The 20129-nt window shown below is 45.9% G+C and overlaps 2 protein-coding genes across 3 annotated transcripts in view; both read left to right on the forward strand.

The window, feature by feature from the left end:
• The window catches only part of brpf1 (bromodomain and PHD finger containing, 1), a 34762-nt gene extending 26027 nt beyond the window's left edge, over nucleotides 1–8735 (forward strand). Inside the window, exons 13-16 of the mRNA XM_083639157.1 lie at nucleotides 1206–1339; nucleotides 3774–3889; nucleotides 5974–6128; nucleotides 7421–8735. Of these exons, the coding sequence (XP_083495283.1) occupies nucleotides 1206–1339; nucleotides 3774–3889; nucleotides 5974–6128; nucleotides 7421–7604 (589 nt within the window). The 3' untranslated portion in view covers nucleotides 7605–8735. The remainder of the gene's footprint in view (nucleotides 1–1205; nucleotides 1340–3773; nucleotides 3890–5973; nucleotides 6129–7420) is intronic.
• Nucleotides 8736–17407: 8672 nt separating this feature from the next.
• LOC310778145 (uncharacterized protein) overlaps nucleotides 17408–20129 on the forward strand; it is a 17150-nt gene continuing 14428 nt past the window's right edge. Inside the window, exons 1-4 of one of the 2 annotated variants that reach the window (XM_083638493.1) lie at nucleotides 17408–17478; nucleotides 18562–18577; nucleotides 19087–19194; nucleotides 19334–19413. The gene's annotated coding sequence lies outside the window, so the exon portion shown is untranslated. Of the gene's footprint in view, nucleotides 17787–18561; nucleotides 18578–19086; nucleotides 19195–19333; nucleotides 19414–20129 lie in introns of both variants that reach the window. The other variant, XM_083638492.1, reaches the window with a different exon arrangement.

Consider the following 20129-nt stretch of genomic DNA (forward strand, 5'->3'; position numbering starts at 1 on the left):
TGGCGTGTTCTGCTTCTTCTTGTGTTGAACCTGTTTGTGCGTCTTGGCGTGTTCTGCTTCTTCTTGTGTTGAACCTGTTTGTGCGTCTTGGCGTGTTCTGCTTCTTCTTGTGTTGAACCTGTTTGTGTGTCTTGGCGTGTTCTGCTTCTTCTTGTGTTGAACCTGTTTGTGTGTCTTGGCGTGTTCTGCTTCTTCTTGTGTTGAACCTGTTTGTGCGTCTTGGCGTGTTCTGCTTCTTCTTGTGTTGAACCTGTTTGTGCGTCTTGGTGTGTTCTGCTTCTTCTTGTGTTGAACCTGTTTGTGCGTCTTGGCGTGTTCTGCTTCTTCTTGTGTTGAACCTGTTTGTGTGTCTTGGCGTGTTCTGCTTCTTCTTGTGTTGAACCTGTTTGTGTGTCTTGGCGTGTTCTGCTTCTTCTTGTGTTGAACCTGTTTGTGTGTCTTGGCGTGTTCTGCTTCTTCTTGTGTTGAACCTGTTTGTGCGTCTTGGCGTGTTCTGCTTCTTCTTGTGTTGAACCTGTTTGTGCGTCTTGGCGTGTTCTGCTTCTTCTTGTGTTGAACCTGTTTGTGCGTCTTGGCGTGTTCTGCTTCTTCTTGTGTTGAACCTGTTTGTGCGTCTTGGCGTGTTCTGCTTCTTCTTGTGTTGAACCTGTTTGTGCGTCTTGGCGTGTTCTGCTTCTTCTTGTGTTGAACCTGTTTGTGCGTCTTGGCGTGTTCTGCTTCTTCTTGTGTTGAACCTGTTTGTGTGTCTTGGCGTGTTCTGCTTCTTCTTGTGTTGAACCTGTTTGTGCGTCTTGGCGTGTTCTGCTTCTTCTTGTGTTGAACCTGTTTGTGTGTCTTGGCGTGTTCTGCTTCTTCTTGTGTTGAACCTGTTTGTGTGTCTTGGCGTGTTCTGCTTCTTCTTGTGTTGAACCTGTTTGTGCGTCTTGGCGTGTTCTGCTGGCTGTGCAACTAATTGCCCCTCAGGGATAATAAAGTTGACTCAACTCAATGAGAAACCAATAAAGCACAACTAGCTGTACTTCATGGTAATAACAGCACGGTTAGAACACATCTGTGGCAAATTAACCTGCTTGCCTGAAGCTGCCTGTTGTATATAAAGATACAGTATATGAATCTTCTTTTTTGACTGAAGCTGCCTGTTGTATATAAAGATATATGAATGTTCTTTTTTGTAACTAGCTGACTGAGGCCTCTTCTCTCCTCAGCACCACTCCCTCTAAGCAAGGCAGAGGCAAGGCATCGTTCTCCCGCTCCGCCTTCCAGGAGGACAGCAGCGAGGAGACGTCGGGCACGGAGAATGACTCCTACTCTGTCGGAGGCTCGCGCAGCGTTTCCCACTGTGAGCACATTCTCACACACTTAAGCACACACACACACACACACACACACACACACACACATTTCAGTACAGTACGTACACACACACACACACACACACACACACACACACACACACACACACATGTCATTACATGCACACACACACACACACGTCAGTAGATGCACACACAGACACACGTCAGTACATACATGATTTGTTTCCATTTACTTGGGGTGTGAGTCTGTCCTTAAAAATGATTTGATATGAATGTGGATACATAGTTACAGGAAAGCTACAGTATGTTTGAGCAGATCACTGATTCAATATGACTGCATTCATTTTTAGTTTGATCTGATATGAAGAATCAGAATTTTTTACTGTGACACATAATGTACCGTTGGATTAGAATCTGGAGCTTGACAACATGAATGAACTTTGCAATTTTACATTGTTTCAGCAGAAGAGAACAATTCAAAGATGGACACCTTCATTCCACCCTGCCAAAAATAAAGGGTAGGGCAGATTAATCCTTAGAATGTAAAGCAGATAGAAGCACAGTTTTCCTATAAATTATAATGTAAAAGCATCCAGATAGAAGTCAAGTCAAGTCAAGTTTATTTGTATAGCACATTTCATACACAGAGGCAATTCAAAGTGCTTCACATAAAATGATTGACAGGAAAAGAAGAGAATAAAATGGACATTTAAAAGCATCACAACAAAACTTTAAAAAAGGGTATAAAAAGTGCATTAAGCAACAGGCGCAGCAGTTGCAAAAAGAGCTAAAAACTTATAGAGGACTCATTGGGTTTGCATAGTAGCTGTCAGCAGTTAAAAGAGACGGTAAACATAAAAGTCTTTAGTCTATTTTTAAAAGTAAGTAAGGTTGGGGCAGATCTGAGGTCTTCAGGTAATTTGTTCCAGCTAGCAGAAGCATAGTGGGTAAATGCAGCCTTCCCATGATTTGATTTGATCCTAGGGACAGTTAATAAGCTGGACCCTGTTGACCTAAGACTTCTAGACGGTTCGTAGCGTGGGAGCAATTCAGCTATGTATTTTGGGCCTAGGCCATTAAGTGATTTATAGACTAATAACAGTATTTTAAAATCTATTCTATGACACACTGGCAACCAGTGTAAGGACTTAAGAACTGGAGTGATATGATCAGCTTTCTTAGTCTTCGTTAGAACTCTAGCAGCAGCATTCTGAATGAGCTGAAGTTGCCTAAGTTCTTTTTTGGAGAGACCTACTATAGATGAAGGCGTGAATAAGTTTTTCTAGATCCTGTCTGGACATGTAGCCCCTAATTCTTGCTATATTTTTAAGATGATAAAAAGCTGATTTTCTAATTGACTTAATGTGGGAGTTAAAGTTGAGATCGGAATCAATAATAACGCCAAGATTTTTGACTTGATCCTTAGGCTTCAGGGATCGAGACTCAAGGCGTGCAGTGATTTTAAGCCTTTGTTCTTTGGGACCAAAGACGATCACCTCTGTTTTGTCTTTGTTTAGCTGTAGGAAATTCTGGCACATCCAGTTAGCAGTATTCCTGCTCCCCGCTGTCAGGTGAAAAGGAGCACAGTATTCCTGCTCCCCGCTGTCAGGTGAAAAGGAGCACAGTATTCCTGCTCCCCGCTGTCAGGTGAAAAGAAGCACAGTATTCCTGCTCCCCGCTGTCAGGTGAAAAGAAGCACAGTATTCCTGCTCCCCGCTGTCAGGTGAAAAGAATCACAGTATTCCTGCTCCCCGCTGTCAGGTGAAAATAAGCACAGTATTCCTGCTCCCCGCTGTCAGGTGAAAAGAATCACAGTATTCCTGCTCCCCGCTGTCAGGTGAAAAGGAGCACAGTATTCCTGCTCCCCGCTGTCAGGTGAAAAGGAGCACAGTATTCCTGCTCCCTGCTGTCAGGTGAAAAGGAGCACAGTATTCCTGCTCCCCGCTGTCAGGTGAAAAGGAGCATAGTATTCCTGTAAATTAAACCGATTGTTACAAGATTTCTGTCACAGGAAAGAATGTGGTGGCACATAAAGGAAGGGCAGCTACTGTAGTAACATAACAGAGTGTGTACGTCTGTAGGGACGGGAGTAAGAAAGATCAAATAAATAAACGCTAATTGATAAATCAATATTCATGGCGGTTGAAACAGTTTGGTAAAGACAGCTCCCCTCATAACCTTTACATGTTAGCATAATGTTGAATTGATACATCTCTGTATCTTGCGCAACTAGTCCAGTGTCTGAAGTTCAGAAACAGATCACCGTTATTACCCCCCGACGAAGTGTCAACAAGTGAAAATGCACGTCTCTCTTTTTTGTTGTGAGAAGCACTTATCGCTCCTCACATGCACAGAACATCACATGCACAGAACCTTGGTTTTGCTCGAGGTGGGATTTCCTCATGCTGACTGAGTGTCTTCCTCTTCCTGTGTCGTGTCTTCCTCTTCCTGTGTCAGTGGTGCGGAGCCGCAGCCGCTCGGGATGTTGGATGACATCTGATGACTACTCCACTCTAGATGCTCTGGACCTGGTGTGGGCCAAGTGTCGAGGCTACCCCTCCTATCCTGCTCTGGTGAGACACACTTCCACCAACGTCGATCCATTCTCAAATCAAAGGTCCAGACATCTGGCAGATTCATGACCACTTCTAACTGTAGGTCTGACTCTTCTGCCTGTAGATCAGGGGTGTCAAACATACGACAGGGGGCCAGAACCGGCCCGCCAAAGGGTCCAATCCGGCCCACAGGACGACTTTGCAAAGTGTAAAAAATTGCAACGAGAAGTCCTTCAATCCAATTTTTCAAGCTCAGGATTTGACACCTAATATTGATGCACTTGTGAAGGCTAAGAGGTACCAGGTGTCAGGAGCCAGTTACAATATGAGGTTTTCTGTATTTATCACTAAACGTGAAACTATTTGAATATAGAGAAGAATTGCACAGTTGCCGTCAATTCTAATGCAAGATAAGAAAGATAAGATAAGAAAGTTCTGGGAAGAGGTTGGGTGTGTCCTTTTATTGATTACCGTAACTTAAAAGTACAGATTTGGAAACGGTATAGAGAGGCAAAGTGACCGCCTACTTCCTGCTTCAGCAGCACTGTACCAGAGATTTTATTTTCCATAGGCATTTCGTAAAATGCTTATAAAAATAGTTTTTATTCGTCAAACCAAACTGTTCAGCTATATTTAGAATCAGGACAGACCATAGAACATTTCACTAGGCGCAAAACTTTAAAAAACTACACTGAAAAAATATTTTCTTTAAATCCGCATTTTTTTAAACGTTTTGGTCCGAGTGAAATGTTATGCGATCTCTCCTGTTTCTAATCTGAACCGTTTGGTTTGAACAAGTAAAACTATTTTTATAAGCATTTTACGAAATGTCTATGGGAAAATAAATGGCGGATGAAAATCTCTGGTACAGTGCTGCTGAAGCAGGAAGTGACGTTCCACTTTGCCTCTCTATTGGGTCGGAGTGATCATGGAGATGATTGATATGTTGTATCAGTTGCAGGATGAATATTTTCTGTGTGTGTGTGTGTTGTGGGGGTTTAATTATTTTTGTCTGTGTATTTGTATCGTTATGTTTATTGAAAAATGAATAAAGTGTAAAAAAAAAAAGTAAAGTTACAGACTGTAGCTTTGATATGATAGGCCTATGGTACCTGAGATAACCCTATGGTAGGCCTATGGTACCTGAGATAACCCTATGGTAGGCCTATGGTACCTGAGATAACCCTATGGTAGGCCTATGGTACCTGAGATAACCGTATGGTAGGCCTATGGTACCTGAGATAACCCTATGGTAGGCCTATGGTACCTGAGATAACCCTATGGTAGGCCTATAGTACCTGAGATAACCCTATGTGAAACGGTGTTCTTAAGATGTACCTGTAGGCCTAATTCTTTACACTAAAAGAAACAGGAAAATGTGGTGTTGTTATTTATGTTATTATGCATCGATTTTCTTTGTCTGTCCCACTTGAGACCAGATTGGGTCCCACGTAGTCTTAGGATTAAGACTGAGGGCTGAGTCTAGGTCCCACGTAGTTTTAGGATTAAGACTGAGGGCTGAGTCTAGGTCCCACGTAGTTTTAGGATTAAGACTGAGGGCTGAGTCTAGGTCCCACGTAGTTTTAGGATTAAGACTGAGGGCTGAGTCTAGGTCCCACGTAGTTTTAGGATTAAGACTGAGGGCTGAGTCTAGGTCCCACGTAGTTTTAGGATTAAGACTGAGGGCTGAGTCTAGGTCCCACGTAGTTTTAGGATTAAGACTGAGGGCTGAGTCTAGGTCCCACGTAGTTTTAGGATTAAGACTGAGGGCTGAGTCTAGGTCCCACGTAGTTTTAGGATTAAGACTGAGGGCTGAGTCTAGGTCCCACATAGTTTTAGGATTAAGACTGAGGGCTGAGTCTAGGTCCCACGTAGTTTTAGGATTAAGACTGAGGGCTGAGTCTAGGTCCCACGTAGTTTTAGGATTAAGACTGAGGGCTGAGTCTAGGTCCCACGTAGTTTTAGGATTAAGACTGAGGGCTGAGTCTAGGTCCCACGTAGTTTTAGGATTAAGACTGAGGGCTGAGTCTAGGTCCCACGTAGCCCGTGAACTAAAATGAGTTTGACCCCTCATTAACCCTAAGCCTAACCCCCCTGCGTAGATCATTGACCCTAAGATGCCCAGGGAAGGGGTGTTCCACCGGGGCGTCCCCATCCCTGTGCCCCCCGTGGATGTGCTGAAGCTGGGGGAGCAGATGACCCTGGAGGCCAGGGAGCACCTGTTCCTGGTCCTCTTCTTCGACAACAAGAGAACCTGGTCAGTGCATTGGTTCATCTCTTCTCCACTCCCTTCTTCATCCACTCATTCTTATTGTGTTCTTCTTGCATGTCAAGCCACAGTCCACACTGCCTCTCTCTTTCTCTCTTAGTCTTATCCACCTTATTTCTAGCTGCCATGATGCCTGATGGCTGCTTCTTCCGCTTCCGGTGTAATTTTTACACTGTTTTAACTTGACAAAAAAAACGTCTATGAGGATTTTACAACAGAGCCATTCTGCTCTACAGCCGTGTCGTTCGGGTGCTGGGATAACGTAATGCATTGTCGGTAGTCGGCTACTGTGGCTAATGCTAACGGCTAGCGTAATAGTTACTTTACATGGCAGTAAAACGCCACTGAATGACCAAATTGATTTAACTTTTAACCATTTCGAGTAACACTGTTTCCATACGGACCCGCAGCGTTGGTTAGTTGTTTATAACGTGACTATATTTATAACTTTTATAACGGACTCCAGCTTCCGGTTTATAATTGGGGTCTGCAGCCGAGTACAAAGGCTGCAGAAGAAGCCTGCATGACTCATTGTTGCAAGCTGCAACAATGAGTCACATTAAACCGGACCTTGTTCCCACAATTATTTTGTACAGTGGGGCATTCAAAAATAAGGTGGATACTTTCATCCTCTCTCTACCACGCTGTGCTTCATCCATAAAGCAAACACGAGACAAAGCACCACGTAGCTTTTGATGTTACTGGATGTGTGCACAGTGTGCACACAAAGCTCAAAGGAAACCTGGCTCAGTACTGAAGTACGAGAACACGCACGCCGCATGAACAGAAATAGGCCAAACGTGGTTTGAGAGAATAGAGGAGGGGAAAAACATGCTGTGTTTTAGGTCATAGTGTGCAGCACATGTCCCGGCATTTTTGCATGTAACTCTGAAATTAAATCTATGAGAAAAGGCCAATGTCATTGACGGCCTTGGTCCTTCTCAGGTCAACCACGTTGAGTTGATGCCCACTAGAGTGCCTAAACTTGAGTAAAAAACCAAAGGCTGGTTTACCCCTACTATAGTTAAATTGCTTAACTTAAATTGCTTAACTTGCACTAAACAATTTAGTTTGTTATGCCTTTAGATTTTTTTTTTTTTTTTTTTTTTTTTTTTTTTTTTCTTGCAAGCTGCCAAACTCTCTGTCTGGTTTTATCAACTGATCTTTGTGTAGTATGTTCTGGAGATGTTACATATTTCATTGTGCATTTAATGCATTTTTAAAACTCCAAAACTAAATTGGCAAATTGCTGTCCTGTGTGTGTGTGCGCGTGTGTGTAGGCAGTGGCTGCCGCGCTCCAAGCTGGTGCCGCTGGGTGTGGACCAGGACCTGGACAAGGATAAGATGCTGGAGGGCAGGAAGTCCAACATCCGAAAGTCAGTCCAGGTGGCGTACCACCGTGCCATGCAGCACCGCAACAAGGTGCAGGGCGACCCCAGCAGCGAGACCAGTGACAGTGACTGACTGAACACAGACGCACAACAAAGCGCATGCGTTGGTCTTCCAAGGCGTTTTCGTGGTGTGTGGGGTGGTTTCTCAGTGGAGAGCCCAGCACGACGTCCCAGAACAGAAGAAACAGTGCCAGTAGCACCTAGTGGAAAGCACATCCGCTACATAGGCCCCAAGACACACAAAGATACAAACACGCACCTTGCCGCATACAGCCGTATTTAATCTGACATGTAAAATATTGTATTTAAGAGAATTGAAAAAAGGGTATTAATAATGATAATGGAAAAAATGATACTATGTCATCATGATTCAAAAAAGTATTTGTATGTGGGTGATATATGTTTATGAACAAATGAGATCATGGTCTACAGACAAGAAATGAACGTACAATCTCTGCCTCTCCCTGTCATTCTCACTATTTTCAATTCCATTCAGAATGACGGTGAAACAGTTTCACCAGACGTCTGTTGCTAGGGCACAGTTTGGACTCAAGTTTATTTCCAGGCACTTATTGCATTAGCAAATACTGCAACAGGAAGTTAGGCTCTAGGCCCAGTTTAGAATGTTTATGTTCTCAAGTTGAAACGGTCTATACACATAGCATTCACACACGCCATTTTACATTAGAACGGGGAAATGCATAAACTGTACATTCAGACGCATGAGCTGCGTCTGAATCCCTCCTGCACATCTTCACGTCAACCACCACCAGTCCCCCGGTGCTAGAGAGTCCAGTCATTTGTCAGAGGAGCACAATGCGGCGGCGGCGCTGCACACAGCCAATCAACTGTGAGCAAAACCATTTCCTGTTATTTATTCCTGCTTCCTCTTCTTAACGATGTCCACAGGCTTGTTTTATCACGGACCGCCGCTAAATCACTCCAGTGACGCGCGGCGGGCAAACATCGTGCGATCCTTTTTGTCCAGCCTACTACTGTGTCCATCCTGTCTCCTGTTTTTACCGTTTTTGTCAATGTCCGTCTGTCACGCAGGCCGCCGGTCCATGAATAATGAGGACTAATTGAACCACATGAACGAATCACTGTCTGTCTTAGTCTCAGGCCAGTGGCTTTAGAACTTTTATATATACAGATTGCATAAAGATAGAAGTTTAATAAAAAAAGAATTGAGTTTTTTACACTTCCTGGTTGTGGTCACTGTGTCTGCGTGTGGAAGAGTGGAGAATTCATCCATTGAACCCATCACTGTTGCATGCTGGGAGCATTCATGTGGAATGTCCCTTTGTGCTGACCAGCTTCCCCAGTCCCCACCCATGACTTACTCCCAAAGAAATGCTGACTCACCCATAACTTACTCCCAAAGAAATGCTGACTCACCCATAACTTACTCCCAAAGAAATGCTGACTCACCCATAACTTACTCCCAAAGAAATGCTGAGTCACCCATGACTTACTCCCAAAGAAATGCTGAGTCACCCATGACTTACTCCCAAAGAAATGCTGAGTCACCCATGACTTACTCCCAAAGAAATGCTGAGTCACCCATAACTTACTCCCAAAGAAATGCTGAGTCACTCAAGTGAGCAATATTACACTCTTAAGTATTGTTAGTATTCTGTTACATCACCACACGGCCATTTTGGTAGGAAAACAACAGGTGATTGTGATCAATTAACCGGTGATTACAATCAAGTGACACTTACAGCCAATGAGCTTTGTGTATTGAAGCGCCATATTGGTAGGAAAAAGGCTTGTGACATCATCAGAATACTATGAATACTGACAGCGCCTGGGTTATTCAAGTGCAAGACATTTGCATTCAATGAGTCAGCTTTCATGCCATGGAGAATGGAATGGTAAACGTTAGCCTGGGTAAACCCAGCCTCCACGTGACCTGCTCTCAGACCCTGCTCACAGTCACTACGTAGTGCGTAGTGTATGTAGTGACTGTGAGCAGGGTCTGAGAGCAGATCACGTGGAGCCGGAGGCTGGGTTTACCCAGGCTAGGTAAACGTATCCTTCATTTAATATGTGCCAAGTATGTTTGGCATCTTGAAGGCACACATATTTTTGCACTCTTCATTAGGTCCTCTGGCTTCTTTCACCCTGCCTGGGAGAGTTCAATTACAAGAAATATCACAGCGTGAACACAAGTGGCGCTTGTGCACAGACATGACTGAGATAATTATGTTTTGATTCAGATTGATTCCAGACCCCTGAAAAGTGTTTTGGCAAATGATGGAGGCGATCGGAGCAACGATGTGCCAACTCCTGCCAGACAGACGAGACAAACCGACCGCTCTCCAATTATAGTAGTAAGATTATGCTGGGTGGGTGGACAATGCAGCCCTGTGTCCTCAAGCGCTAATGTGAGATTACATGGCTGAGTGCTATTGTTGTGATTTATGAGGGTTGAGACCCGTACGTGAACTTAAGTGATTCATACTCTCATGCTCTGGTTCTGCAGGATTCCCTTCCCGCTCGTGTGCCGTGACCGATGGTCCATACTACACAGGCTCACTTGACACTGGTTCTACCGGTCCTGCAACCTCTTTATGGTACATACACACAAACGCACACACAATGTCTCGTGAGCTGATACAAAACACCAGCTACAAACTGTTGCACTGATTGTGTGTGGTTTATAGGCTATGTACACAAAACCAGGTATTGACTAAGATGGTCACGCACACACATTCACACCTGGAAGCTGACCAGTACAACCACAGTCTGATCTGCTGGCCACTGAGCAGCTCCACTGGAGCAGTTGGGGATAAGGGCCTTGCTCAAGGGCACCTCAGTGGTGGTAATGAGGGAGGGGCAAGCGCTGCCTTTCCACTTTCCCTACCTGTCCCAGATTTATCCTACCGGTCCCGGGGATTGAACCAACGACCTTCCCGTCACAAACTCGCTTCTCTAACCTTTAGGCCTCCACTGCCACATTAACAAGCTGTGACACCCCCCCCCCCCCTCCCATAAGGTGTAATCATAATGTAACACTACAATAAGGGTACATTACTTAAGAGTTAGTTAACATTTAATAAGAATGAAATAACCCTTAATTAACAGCCTTGACCATAAGCTTGCTCTAACCTTAACCTCAGTGTTATTCAGTGTTTCTGCACGTCCTCATATGGCTGATGTGGAGTCAGAATAATTCAGATCTTCTCAATGCTGACAATCAAAAGACTGATCCTTGATTTGCAAGTTTATTAAAATAATAAAAGATAAAGTCAGACGGCTCTGTTTGCATGGCAGCAGCCATGCATGCTGGATGCAGACAGACACAAGATGTTATTTCACAGCCAGTTATATAGACAGTTTTAACTTGACAACAATAACAACCGTCACAACCCACCTGAATATCCGGTTTACTTCCTGTATACATAGCTGAGCGCAGGCTGATATTCGGCTCATATTAAATGTTAACGTTAGGCTGTGTCTCCGACAGACACATTAACAAGGTAGCCTATTTCGGTCTTTATGTCTTGTAGTAGTTAGTAGTAGTTGTTGTTGTTGTTGTTGTTGTTGATAGTTGCCATAACAACCACCCCTGTCGGAAAGACGTGCACACGCTGGGTAGGAAGACTCAGGTAGGAGCCGGCTTTTAGACCTAGACGTGAAAATGGCACAGTGTAAAATGGGAAATGCGTGACGTTCGCCGGGTGCTAATGTGCTCAGTATGAGCGAGAAGCGCCCGGCTAGCGGGGTAAGGTCAGACAGACATACAGCAGTTACGCTTGCTAGCCTGCATGAAAGACGCCAGTGTGTTGATGTTTTTAATATAGTCATATCTATGGTTTATAACGCTGCCACTAATCAGAGGCAGAGAGGGCCAGGGGTGGGTTATGCCTTCGCCATCATCCGAAAAAAAATATCGCTTCCGGTAAGCTAGCTAGCTAGCTAATGTTAGCTGCTGGTTGGTTGGCTAACTAGCAAATATTAGCCGTTAGCTAACATTAACGCATTAACTAGACAAACACAGACATGCAGAGCTCCAAAAACAGAGCAATTCGTGATTTTGTTACTGTAGTTTCTGCAGAGTAACGTCCATGTACCTTTATGGATGCACAGGGTTGGTATTGCAAAGGTATCTGACGGATAGTGCAGTAACAGTCAGCAGCAGAGCCACTGGGGGGAGGAAGTCCATATATGGTCCATCCGGTCATGGGGCACAGCGATTGGCTGGCTCAGATTCAAATCTGAGTCAGCCAATCGCGTTGTCCGGCGCTGTTTGGGATCGTGTATAAAAGGCCACCGCTGACCGGGGTGGGTGGGGGGAACCAGAGGGGAGGGGAGAGGAGAGGAGGGCAGAACCAGAGGAGAGGGGGAGAGGAGGAGAGAGGGGGAGAGAAGAGGAGCGGAGAGGAGGGGAGGGCAGAACCAGAGGAGAGGGGGGAGAGAAGGAGAGGAGGGGAGAACCAGAGGAGAGGGGGAGAGAAGAGGAGAGGGGAGAAGAGGGGGGAGAGGAGAGGGGGAGAGGAGAGGAGGGAAGAGGAGAGGACAGGAGGGGAGAGGGAGAGGAGGGGAGAAGAGGAGAGGAGAGGGGGAGAGGAGGGGAGAGAGGGAGAGGAGAGGAGGGGAGAAGAGGGGAGAGGAGGAGAGAGGGGGAGAGGAGAGGAGGGCAGAACCAGAGGAGAGGGGGAGAGGAGGAGAGAGGGGGAGGAGAGGGGGAGAGAAGAGGAGCGGAGAGGGGGAGAGGAGGGGAGGGCAGAACCAGAGGAGAGGGGGAGAGAAGGAGAGGGGGGGAGAACAGAGAGGGGGAGAGGAGAGGAGGGCAGAACCAGAGGAGAGGGGGAGAGGAGGAGAGAGGGGGAGAGAAGAGGAGCGGAGAGGGGGAGAGGAGGGGAGGGCAGAACCAGGGGAGAGGGGGGAGAGAAGGAGAGGAGGGGAGAACCAGAGGAGAGGGGGAGAGAAGAGGAGAGGGGAGAAGAGGGGGGAGAGGAGAGGGGGAGAGGAGAAGAGGGAAGAGGAGAGGACAGGAGGGGAGAGGGAGAGGAGGGGAGAAGAGGAGAGGAGAGGGGGAGAGGAGGGGAGAGAGGGAGAGGAGAGGAGGGGAGAAGAGGGGAGAGGAGGGGAGAGGAGAGGAGGGCAGAACCAGAGGAGAGGGGGAGAGGAGGAGAGAGGGGGAGGAGAGGGGGAGAGAAGAGGAGCGGAGAGGGGGAGAGGAGGGGAGGGCAGAACCAGAGGAGAGGGGGAGAGAAGGAGAGGGGGGGAGAACCAGAGGAGAGGGGGAGAGGAGAGGAGAGGAGGGAAGAGGAGAGGACAGGAGGGGAGAGGGGGAGAAGAGGAGAAGAGGAGAGGAGAGGGGGAGAGGAGGGGAGAGAGGGAGAGGAGAGGAGGGGAGAAGAGAAGAGGAGAGAGGGGGAGAGGCCAGCAGTCAGCAGCTATGATAGCACGAGCCACTCGGGGGGAGGAAGTCCATATATGGTCCATCCGGTCATGGGGCACAGCGATTGGCTGGCTCAGATTCAAATCTGAGTCAGCCAATCGCGTTGTCCTGCGCTGTTTGGGACCGTGTATAAAAGGCGACCGCTGACCGGGGTGGGTGGGGGGAACCAGAGGAGAGGGGGAGGGGAGAACCGGGGGAGAGGGGGGAGAGGGGGAGAGAAGAGGAGGGGAGGGGGGAGATGAGAGGGGGAGAAGAGGAGGGGAGAGGGGGAGAGGAGAGGAGAGAGGGGGAGAGGGGAGAAGAGGAGAGGGGGAGAGGAGAGGAGAGAGGGGGAGAGGAGAGGAGAGGGGGAGAGAAGAGGAGGGGAGAGGGGGAGAGGAGAGGAGGAGACAGAGGAGAGCGTGGCCAGCGGCACCACCCCGCTGGGCACAGTCACCCAGGCTAAGTGCCCCTCTGCTGGGCAGACACCCAGGGCAGCCACTCCCACCACCCGCCCTGCCCCTCACCCTGCCCGGGTCCCACACCCCCGCCCGAGACCCTCCTCCAGAACCCCGCGCACCAGGCGGACCCGGTGCATGGCGTGACGCAGTAAACAAACTCATGTTTCCCTCGTCACCAGTCATGCTGGACATCAGTACAAGTGTGAGATCCCTCTCATTCCCGCAAATATGTAACATAGCCTATGTAAATAAATACAGTGTTGTGTAGTGGACAGGTCCGCCCATAAGGGGGGGTAAAGGGGTAAGCTTCGAGGGGCGTCGCCACTAGGGGGGGCGCTGGAGCCAGGCAATTATTTATTTATTTTTTTAACACTAAAATATATCTCCCATCCTGAAAATGCGGCAACTAAATTATTTTTTTGCAAGGAGTCGAACAAATACACAAAACACAGCAGCAGTAACAAGGCATGCTTGGGCAGGAGTGAGCTATGAGTGAGCTGAAGCTGACTATCAGTACGTTATTGCACGCATAGGCCTATCTTTACATTTAAACATTTACATAGCAAAAATAAAAAATAGAAATAGAAGTAGGCTATGTCAGTGTTTTCCCCTGAATAGCTGAGAAAGTGGACACTGTCAATAGTTAGCACTGTGAAGCTGATACAATTCAGGTGGCGGTAATGCAACATTTAAGGATGCCAACCGCCATAAAACATAGAAGAAGAAGCTGAGAAAAAGGAAATGCTGTGGGGTTGCAGCTGGTGAAAACCGTCTATAGACCTACTGGATATATTGACAAGTCAAACAAGTCAATGACTTTCATTGAACTTGAAAAGAATATTCAAACCGTGTGATCTTTGACCCTAAACCACTAGAGAGATGCATGCAGCTCAATTTACTATGGAATGTGGAAAAACGCGTTAAATCACAGCTGGTTATGATATAAACTAACTTAAGATGATAGCTTGATGTATTACTTGTCACATGGGCTTACTGATCTATTGACCCAGATGTGTAGAACGTTGTCCCAATGTCATAGATCTCTATTCAATAGGCACGGTGCCATCAAGTCTGTAGCTTATGCTTATGCGCATACATAAGAGTGCAGGTAAACAACTCCGGGTTGAAAGATTCACAGCTGTATAGTGTTGTATTATAGGCTATGTGTCATGCAGCTCCCCATCAGATGATGGCACGGTGGATCAGTGGTTAGCACTGTTGTTTCACAGCAAGAAGGTCCTGGGTTTGAACCCTGGTCCATCCCAGGTCCTTTCTGTGTGGAGTTTGCATGTTCTCCCCATGTTCGTGTGGGTTTTCTCCGGGTGCTCCGGTTTCTCCCACCACCTAAAGACATGTATGTTAGGGTTAATACTCCTGTCAGTGCTCCTGACCAAGGTACTGACAAAAGAACTGGAGTTGGTCCCTGGGCGCTGAACTGCGGCTGCCCACTGCTCCTAGTTCTAGGAAGGTTCCTAGTAGAGGATGAATTTCCCCATGGGGATAAATAAAGGATAACTTAACTTAACTATGATAAAGGCAAAGATAATTTTAAAGATTATATTATAACTGAATAAATCATAGCATCAATGAAAATCATCATATCACTCAGTGACGTCATACCTCATCCTAACCACAATATCTTAGTTAACATGAACACCATTAGTAAATGATTACTAGACACATTAGGTAGCCTAAATGAAGGGTTAGTTCATGCTTGTTAGCAGCTGCGACAGCGGGTGGCTGGTATTGTTTTCACCTTGTGTGGGAACTACCACAGAAGCAGTTCTGAGTACTTTGGTAGGTGTTTATATGTCTGTCTCTAGTACTTTGGTAGGTGTTTATATGTCTGTCTCTAGTACTTTGGTAGGTGTTTATATGTCTGTCTCTAGTACTTTGGTAGGTGTTTATATGTCTGTCTCTAGTACTTTGGTAGGTGTTTATATGTCTGTCTCTAGTACTTTGGTAGGTGTTTATATGTCTGTCTCTAGTACTTTGGTAGGTGTTTATATGTCTGTCTCTAGTACTTTGGTAGGTGTTTATATGTCTGTCTCTAGTACTTTGGTAGGTGTTTATATGTCTGTCTCTAGTACTTTGGTAGGTGTTTATATGTCTGTCTCTAGTACTTTGGTAGGTGTTTATATGTCTGTCTCTAGTACTTTGGTAGGTGTTTATATGTCTGTCTCTCTGTGGACACATTTTGCAAGCACGATAGGGTCAAACCAGGTAAGATGGCAGTCATGAAACTTTACAGGTGTGTAGTTGACATCAAAATGAAAATGGGTCTGATCCACTGTCCCCCACCCACACACACACACACACACACACACACACACACACACACACACAGTCCCTCTTTACCCAACTGGCCCACATTCGTTTTTAATTTGCAGGCATCATGGCTGGTGTGATCCCATCTCAAGGTGGTCTCTAGTTAATTACATTATTAACAGTTAATTAATGTACCCTTATTGCAAAGTGTTGCCAATAATATTTGCTGAGTATGTAATACGTTGTGTTATTACATTATTTTTGAGGTATTACACAATTAGGCAATATTGCTCCTATATTATCACGTCTTCATTAGTTAATTAAAAAACAAAACTGTTACACCCCATCCAAAGTAATGAAATCTCTCGTTACTGTTGTGATGTTACACTTTCCATCAGGTTTTATTAACATTTTCAACCCATTTCAAAGGCATGTTTTATTCATTTGAGTCGCTTCTACATGGGCTGATGTGATGAAACTCTGATGATCTGATGCCTATAGGTGTTCCACTCCTCACCATAAGTCTTTCCACATGACAAACTGCAAAGATCCCCCACCTAAGTCAGAACGCCCATGCACTCACCACAGCTCTCCCTCCTCACAGACTAAACAGCTGCGGGGCAGAACGACACCCATGTCGTGAAGACGTCCCGTTTCCTGCGCTGAACAAACACAGTCTGTTAGCGCCCGAGAGGAAACAAGTGATACGATCAGCCAGGGGTTGAGATATAGAACAGAGTGGAGATGGGAGAGATAACGGCATGGTTTTGCTGAAGCCATACAGTGTGTCGCTTCATTCAAAGCCATGTTTCATGGCATGCGACCGTAACTGTAACCACCACATCTGCTGTGCTCTCTCTCTCTCTCTCTCTCTCTCTCTCTCTCTCTCTCCACACACACACACATTTGAACTTGAGCACACACTGTCTATAGTGCATTCAGTAGGCCTACGTGTGTCTGTGTTCAGCGTGGTCTTCAGGCACGCAGGAACTTAGCCTAAGTAAACTGAGGTAACTCACTGAAACCATGACCCACATGTGGTTGCTACTTACTGTCAAAGTCACCATTTTCTGGCAGCATTGTGCTTATTAGAACAAAAACATTTCCGGTCCGAGAGGTGTGGGAGGGGGGATAGTAGGCTGATTTTATTACAAATTGTAGCCTAGTAGCCTACTAGGGCCTAGTAGGCAACAAATACCACAGCAAGCAGCAACAACAGAAAGTCTCTCTGGGGATTCAAACTCCCGTAAAACACCTACAGGTCACTGCACTCACTATTCACTACCTCAGACATAATAGTCCCTGTGGGAGTATTCTTTTCTTTAGGGTGTGACTCCACACAAGTTTCCTGAAGAGTGTGTGTGTGTGTGTGTGTGTGTGTGTGTGTGTGTGTGTGTGTGTGTGTGTGTGTGTGTGTGTGTGTGTGTGTGTGTGTGTGTCTGTCTGTCTGTCTGTCTGTCTGTCTGTCTGTCTGTCTGTGTCTGTCTGTCTGTCTGTCTGTCTGTCTCTCTCTGTCTGACTGTATGTCTGTCTGTCTGTGTGTGTGTGTGTGTGTGTGTGTGTGTGTGTGTGTGTGTGTGTGTGTGTGTGTGTGTGTGTGTGTGTGTGTGTGTGTGTGTGTGTGTGTCTGTCTGTCTGTCTGTCTGTCTGTCTGTCTGTCTGTCTGTCGTGCGTACGCGCTGTCGGGGGCGGAGGCGGAGCTGAAGAGGCAGCGAATAGTCATCCAAAAAGAAAAGCGACACCAGTTTAAGTTCACTCATTTTGGCCAAACATGGAGAAAGACGGGTGGAGGTAGATCATAATCTCTACTGTCTGTAGTCAAGTCAGTGAGTCTGTCCGACCGATAGTTTCCATGCAGCGCTTCTCATGCAGTGTGTGTGTGTGTGTGTGTGTGGTCCGCGCTGGACAGCCGCCTGTTTGTAACAGCTGATAACGATACGAGAGAATACATCTTCAAAACTTCAACGAGGGCGCGAAATCCAGGTTGTAATTTGGATTCGACGACTTTTTCATTTCTCAGTTTCAATGTGGTCTAGTTGTTAAGATGCGTCTTGGAAACGCGCTGGCGTTTGTTGTCGCCTTGGTGTGTCCAGTGCGCCTTTTGAGTGCCGAAACCACGAGATGTGAAAGCCAGGTGAGCTGGAGCCCGTTCAGTGAAGGTGTTCTACAACCGTGTCTGTTACTGTAATCCTGTTCAGTGAAGGTGTTCTACAACCGTGTCTGTTACTGTAATCCTGTTCAGTGAAGGTGTTCTACAACCGTGTCTGTTACTGTAATCCTGTTCAGTGAAGGTGTTCTACAACCGTGTCTGTTACTGTAATCCTGTTTAGTGAAGGTGTTCTACAACCGTGTCTGTTACTGTAATCCTGTTCAGTGAAGGTGTTCTACAACCGTGTCTGTTACTATAATTACTGTCGTTTATGGCATCCTTTTCATTTTAAACAGGGACCTCAAATGTCATCAATTGAATGTTGCTGGTAGAGTTTAGGCTTGATTGTTGTTGTTTCTAGTGTACATTTGTTGACACAGTTCTTTATTTTTCATAGTGGTTTGTAGCCAAATAGGAAAAAGAAAAGTTAAATCCAAAATATGTAAAGCAGCCCCCCCCCCCCTTCCACAGCCAATTGGATGGATGGATGGATGGATGGATGGATAGATATTTGTTAATGCTTAATAAACATTGACTAACCCTTAATTAACAGTTAACTAACATATCTAGTCATTTACTAATGGTGTTCTTGTTAACTAGGTATTAGTTAATTTATACATCTGGCTATTCATAGTTTTGGGTTTATGGTTAGGGTTCGAGTTAATAAGGGTTAGTTAATACTAATGCTTTACACTGAGCAGATTCTTGATATTTCTTTCATGGTGACCCCCCTGTCATCTTTCTCTTCCCCTCTCTTTAGATGCCAAATCAAAGTGGTAAGTTTTTAAACTGGTATCATGTCTTATAACTTGTTCTCAAACGGCTGATAATGACGAGAGTGATGAACTGTAGTGTAGACTGTCATGATGAACTGTAGTGTAGACTGTTGGGATGAACTGTAGTGTAGACTGTTGGGATGAACTGTAGTGTAGACTGTTGGGATGAACTGTAGTGTAGACTGTCATGATGAACTGTAGTGTAGACTGTTGGGATGAACTGTAGTGTAGACTGTTGGGATGAACTGTAGTGTAGACTGTTGGGATGAACTGTAGTGTAGACTGTCATGATGAACTGTAGTGTAGACTGTTGGGATGAACTGTAGTGTAGACTGTTGGGATGAACTGTAGTGTAGACTGTTGGGATGAACTGTAGTGTAGACTGTTGACTGTTGGGAGCCTAGGAAACAGCCTTCAGGTGGCAGTATATCACATTATGTCTCATCATTTCTTTAGTCAATTAATAAAACATTTGGTTATTGTACTAACGATCCTCTCTGTTTGACCAGATTACATGGGCGGTCACTGCCCTCTGAAACTAGCCCCAGTCCAGCCCACTGAGTTTGGGGAACCGTACTCTGAATGCATCAGTGTGCATGTTTGGATGAAAGCTGATGGTATGGAGTCAAACCAAAAATACGCTATCTGTCCTTTTTGTCTTGAACACACATGCAGCTATTTTATCCATTTTCAAAACTGATTGTTGCATTTCTGACAAATGCGGATAAGCATAGCAGTCACACTGTTTTCTTCTAGATTTCCATAGGGACCCGAAGATTGAAATCCTCTCATCAGTGAAATTGACGATTAGGCCCAAAAGAACAAAAAGACTCAAGGTTGGGGGCCTCTTCTTTCTGTACTTTCCCGGCACTCTGCTGTGGTTATGACCAGGTGTGTTGTGACCAGGTGTGTTGTGACCAGGTGTGGTTATGACCAGGTGTGTTGTGACCAGGTGTGTTGTGCTATCTGGACCAGGTGTGTTGTGCTTATGACCAGGTGTGTTGTGCTGTGGTTATGACCAGGTGTGTTGTGCTATCTGGACCAGGTGTGTTGTGCTTATGACCAGGTGTGTTGTGCTATCTGGACCAGGTGTGTTGTGCTATCTGGACCAGGTGTGTTGTGCTTATGACCAGGTGTGTTGTGCTATCTGGACCAGGTGTGTTGTGCTTATGACCAGGTGTGTTGTGCTATCTGGAACAGGTGTGTTGTGCTATCTGGACCAGGTGTGTTGTGCTTATGACCAGGTGTGTTGTGCTATCTGGACCAGGTGTGTTGTGCTTATGACCAGGTGTGTTGTGCTATCTGGACCAGGTGTGTTGTGCTATCTGGACCAGGTGTGTTGTGCTTATGACCAGGTGTGTTGTGCTGTGGTTATGACCAGGTGTGTTGTGCTATCTGGACCAGGTGTGTTGTGCTATCTGGACCAGGTGTGTTGTGCTAGCTGGAGAACTGGGGGAGCGCACCTATATGAGGAACAGCCCCCCCTGCCCCCTCCCTCAATTTTACTATTATAAAAACAAACGCTTGGAGAAAACGTGTGGGAGCTTCACTC

This window comes from Poromitra crassiceps, assembly GCF_964638095.1.
Source record: "Poromitra crassiceps genome assembly, chromosome: 6".
Lineage (NCBI taxonomy): Eukaryota > Metazoa > Chordata > Actinopteri > Beryciformes > Melamphaidae > Poromitra > Poromitra crassiceps.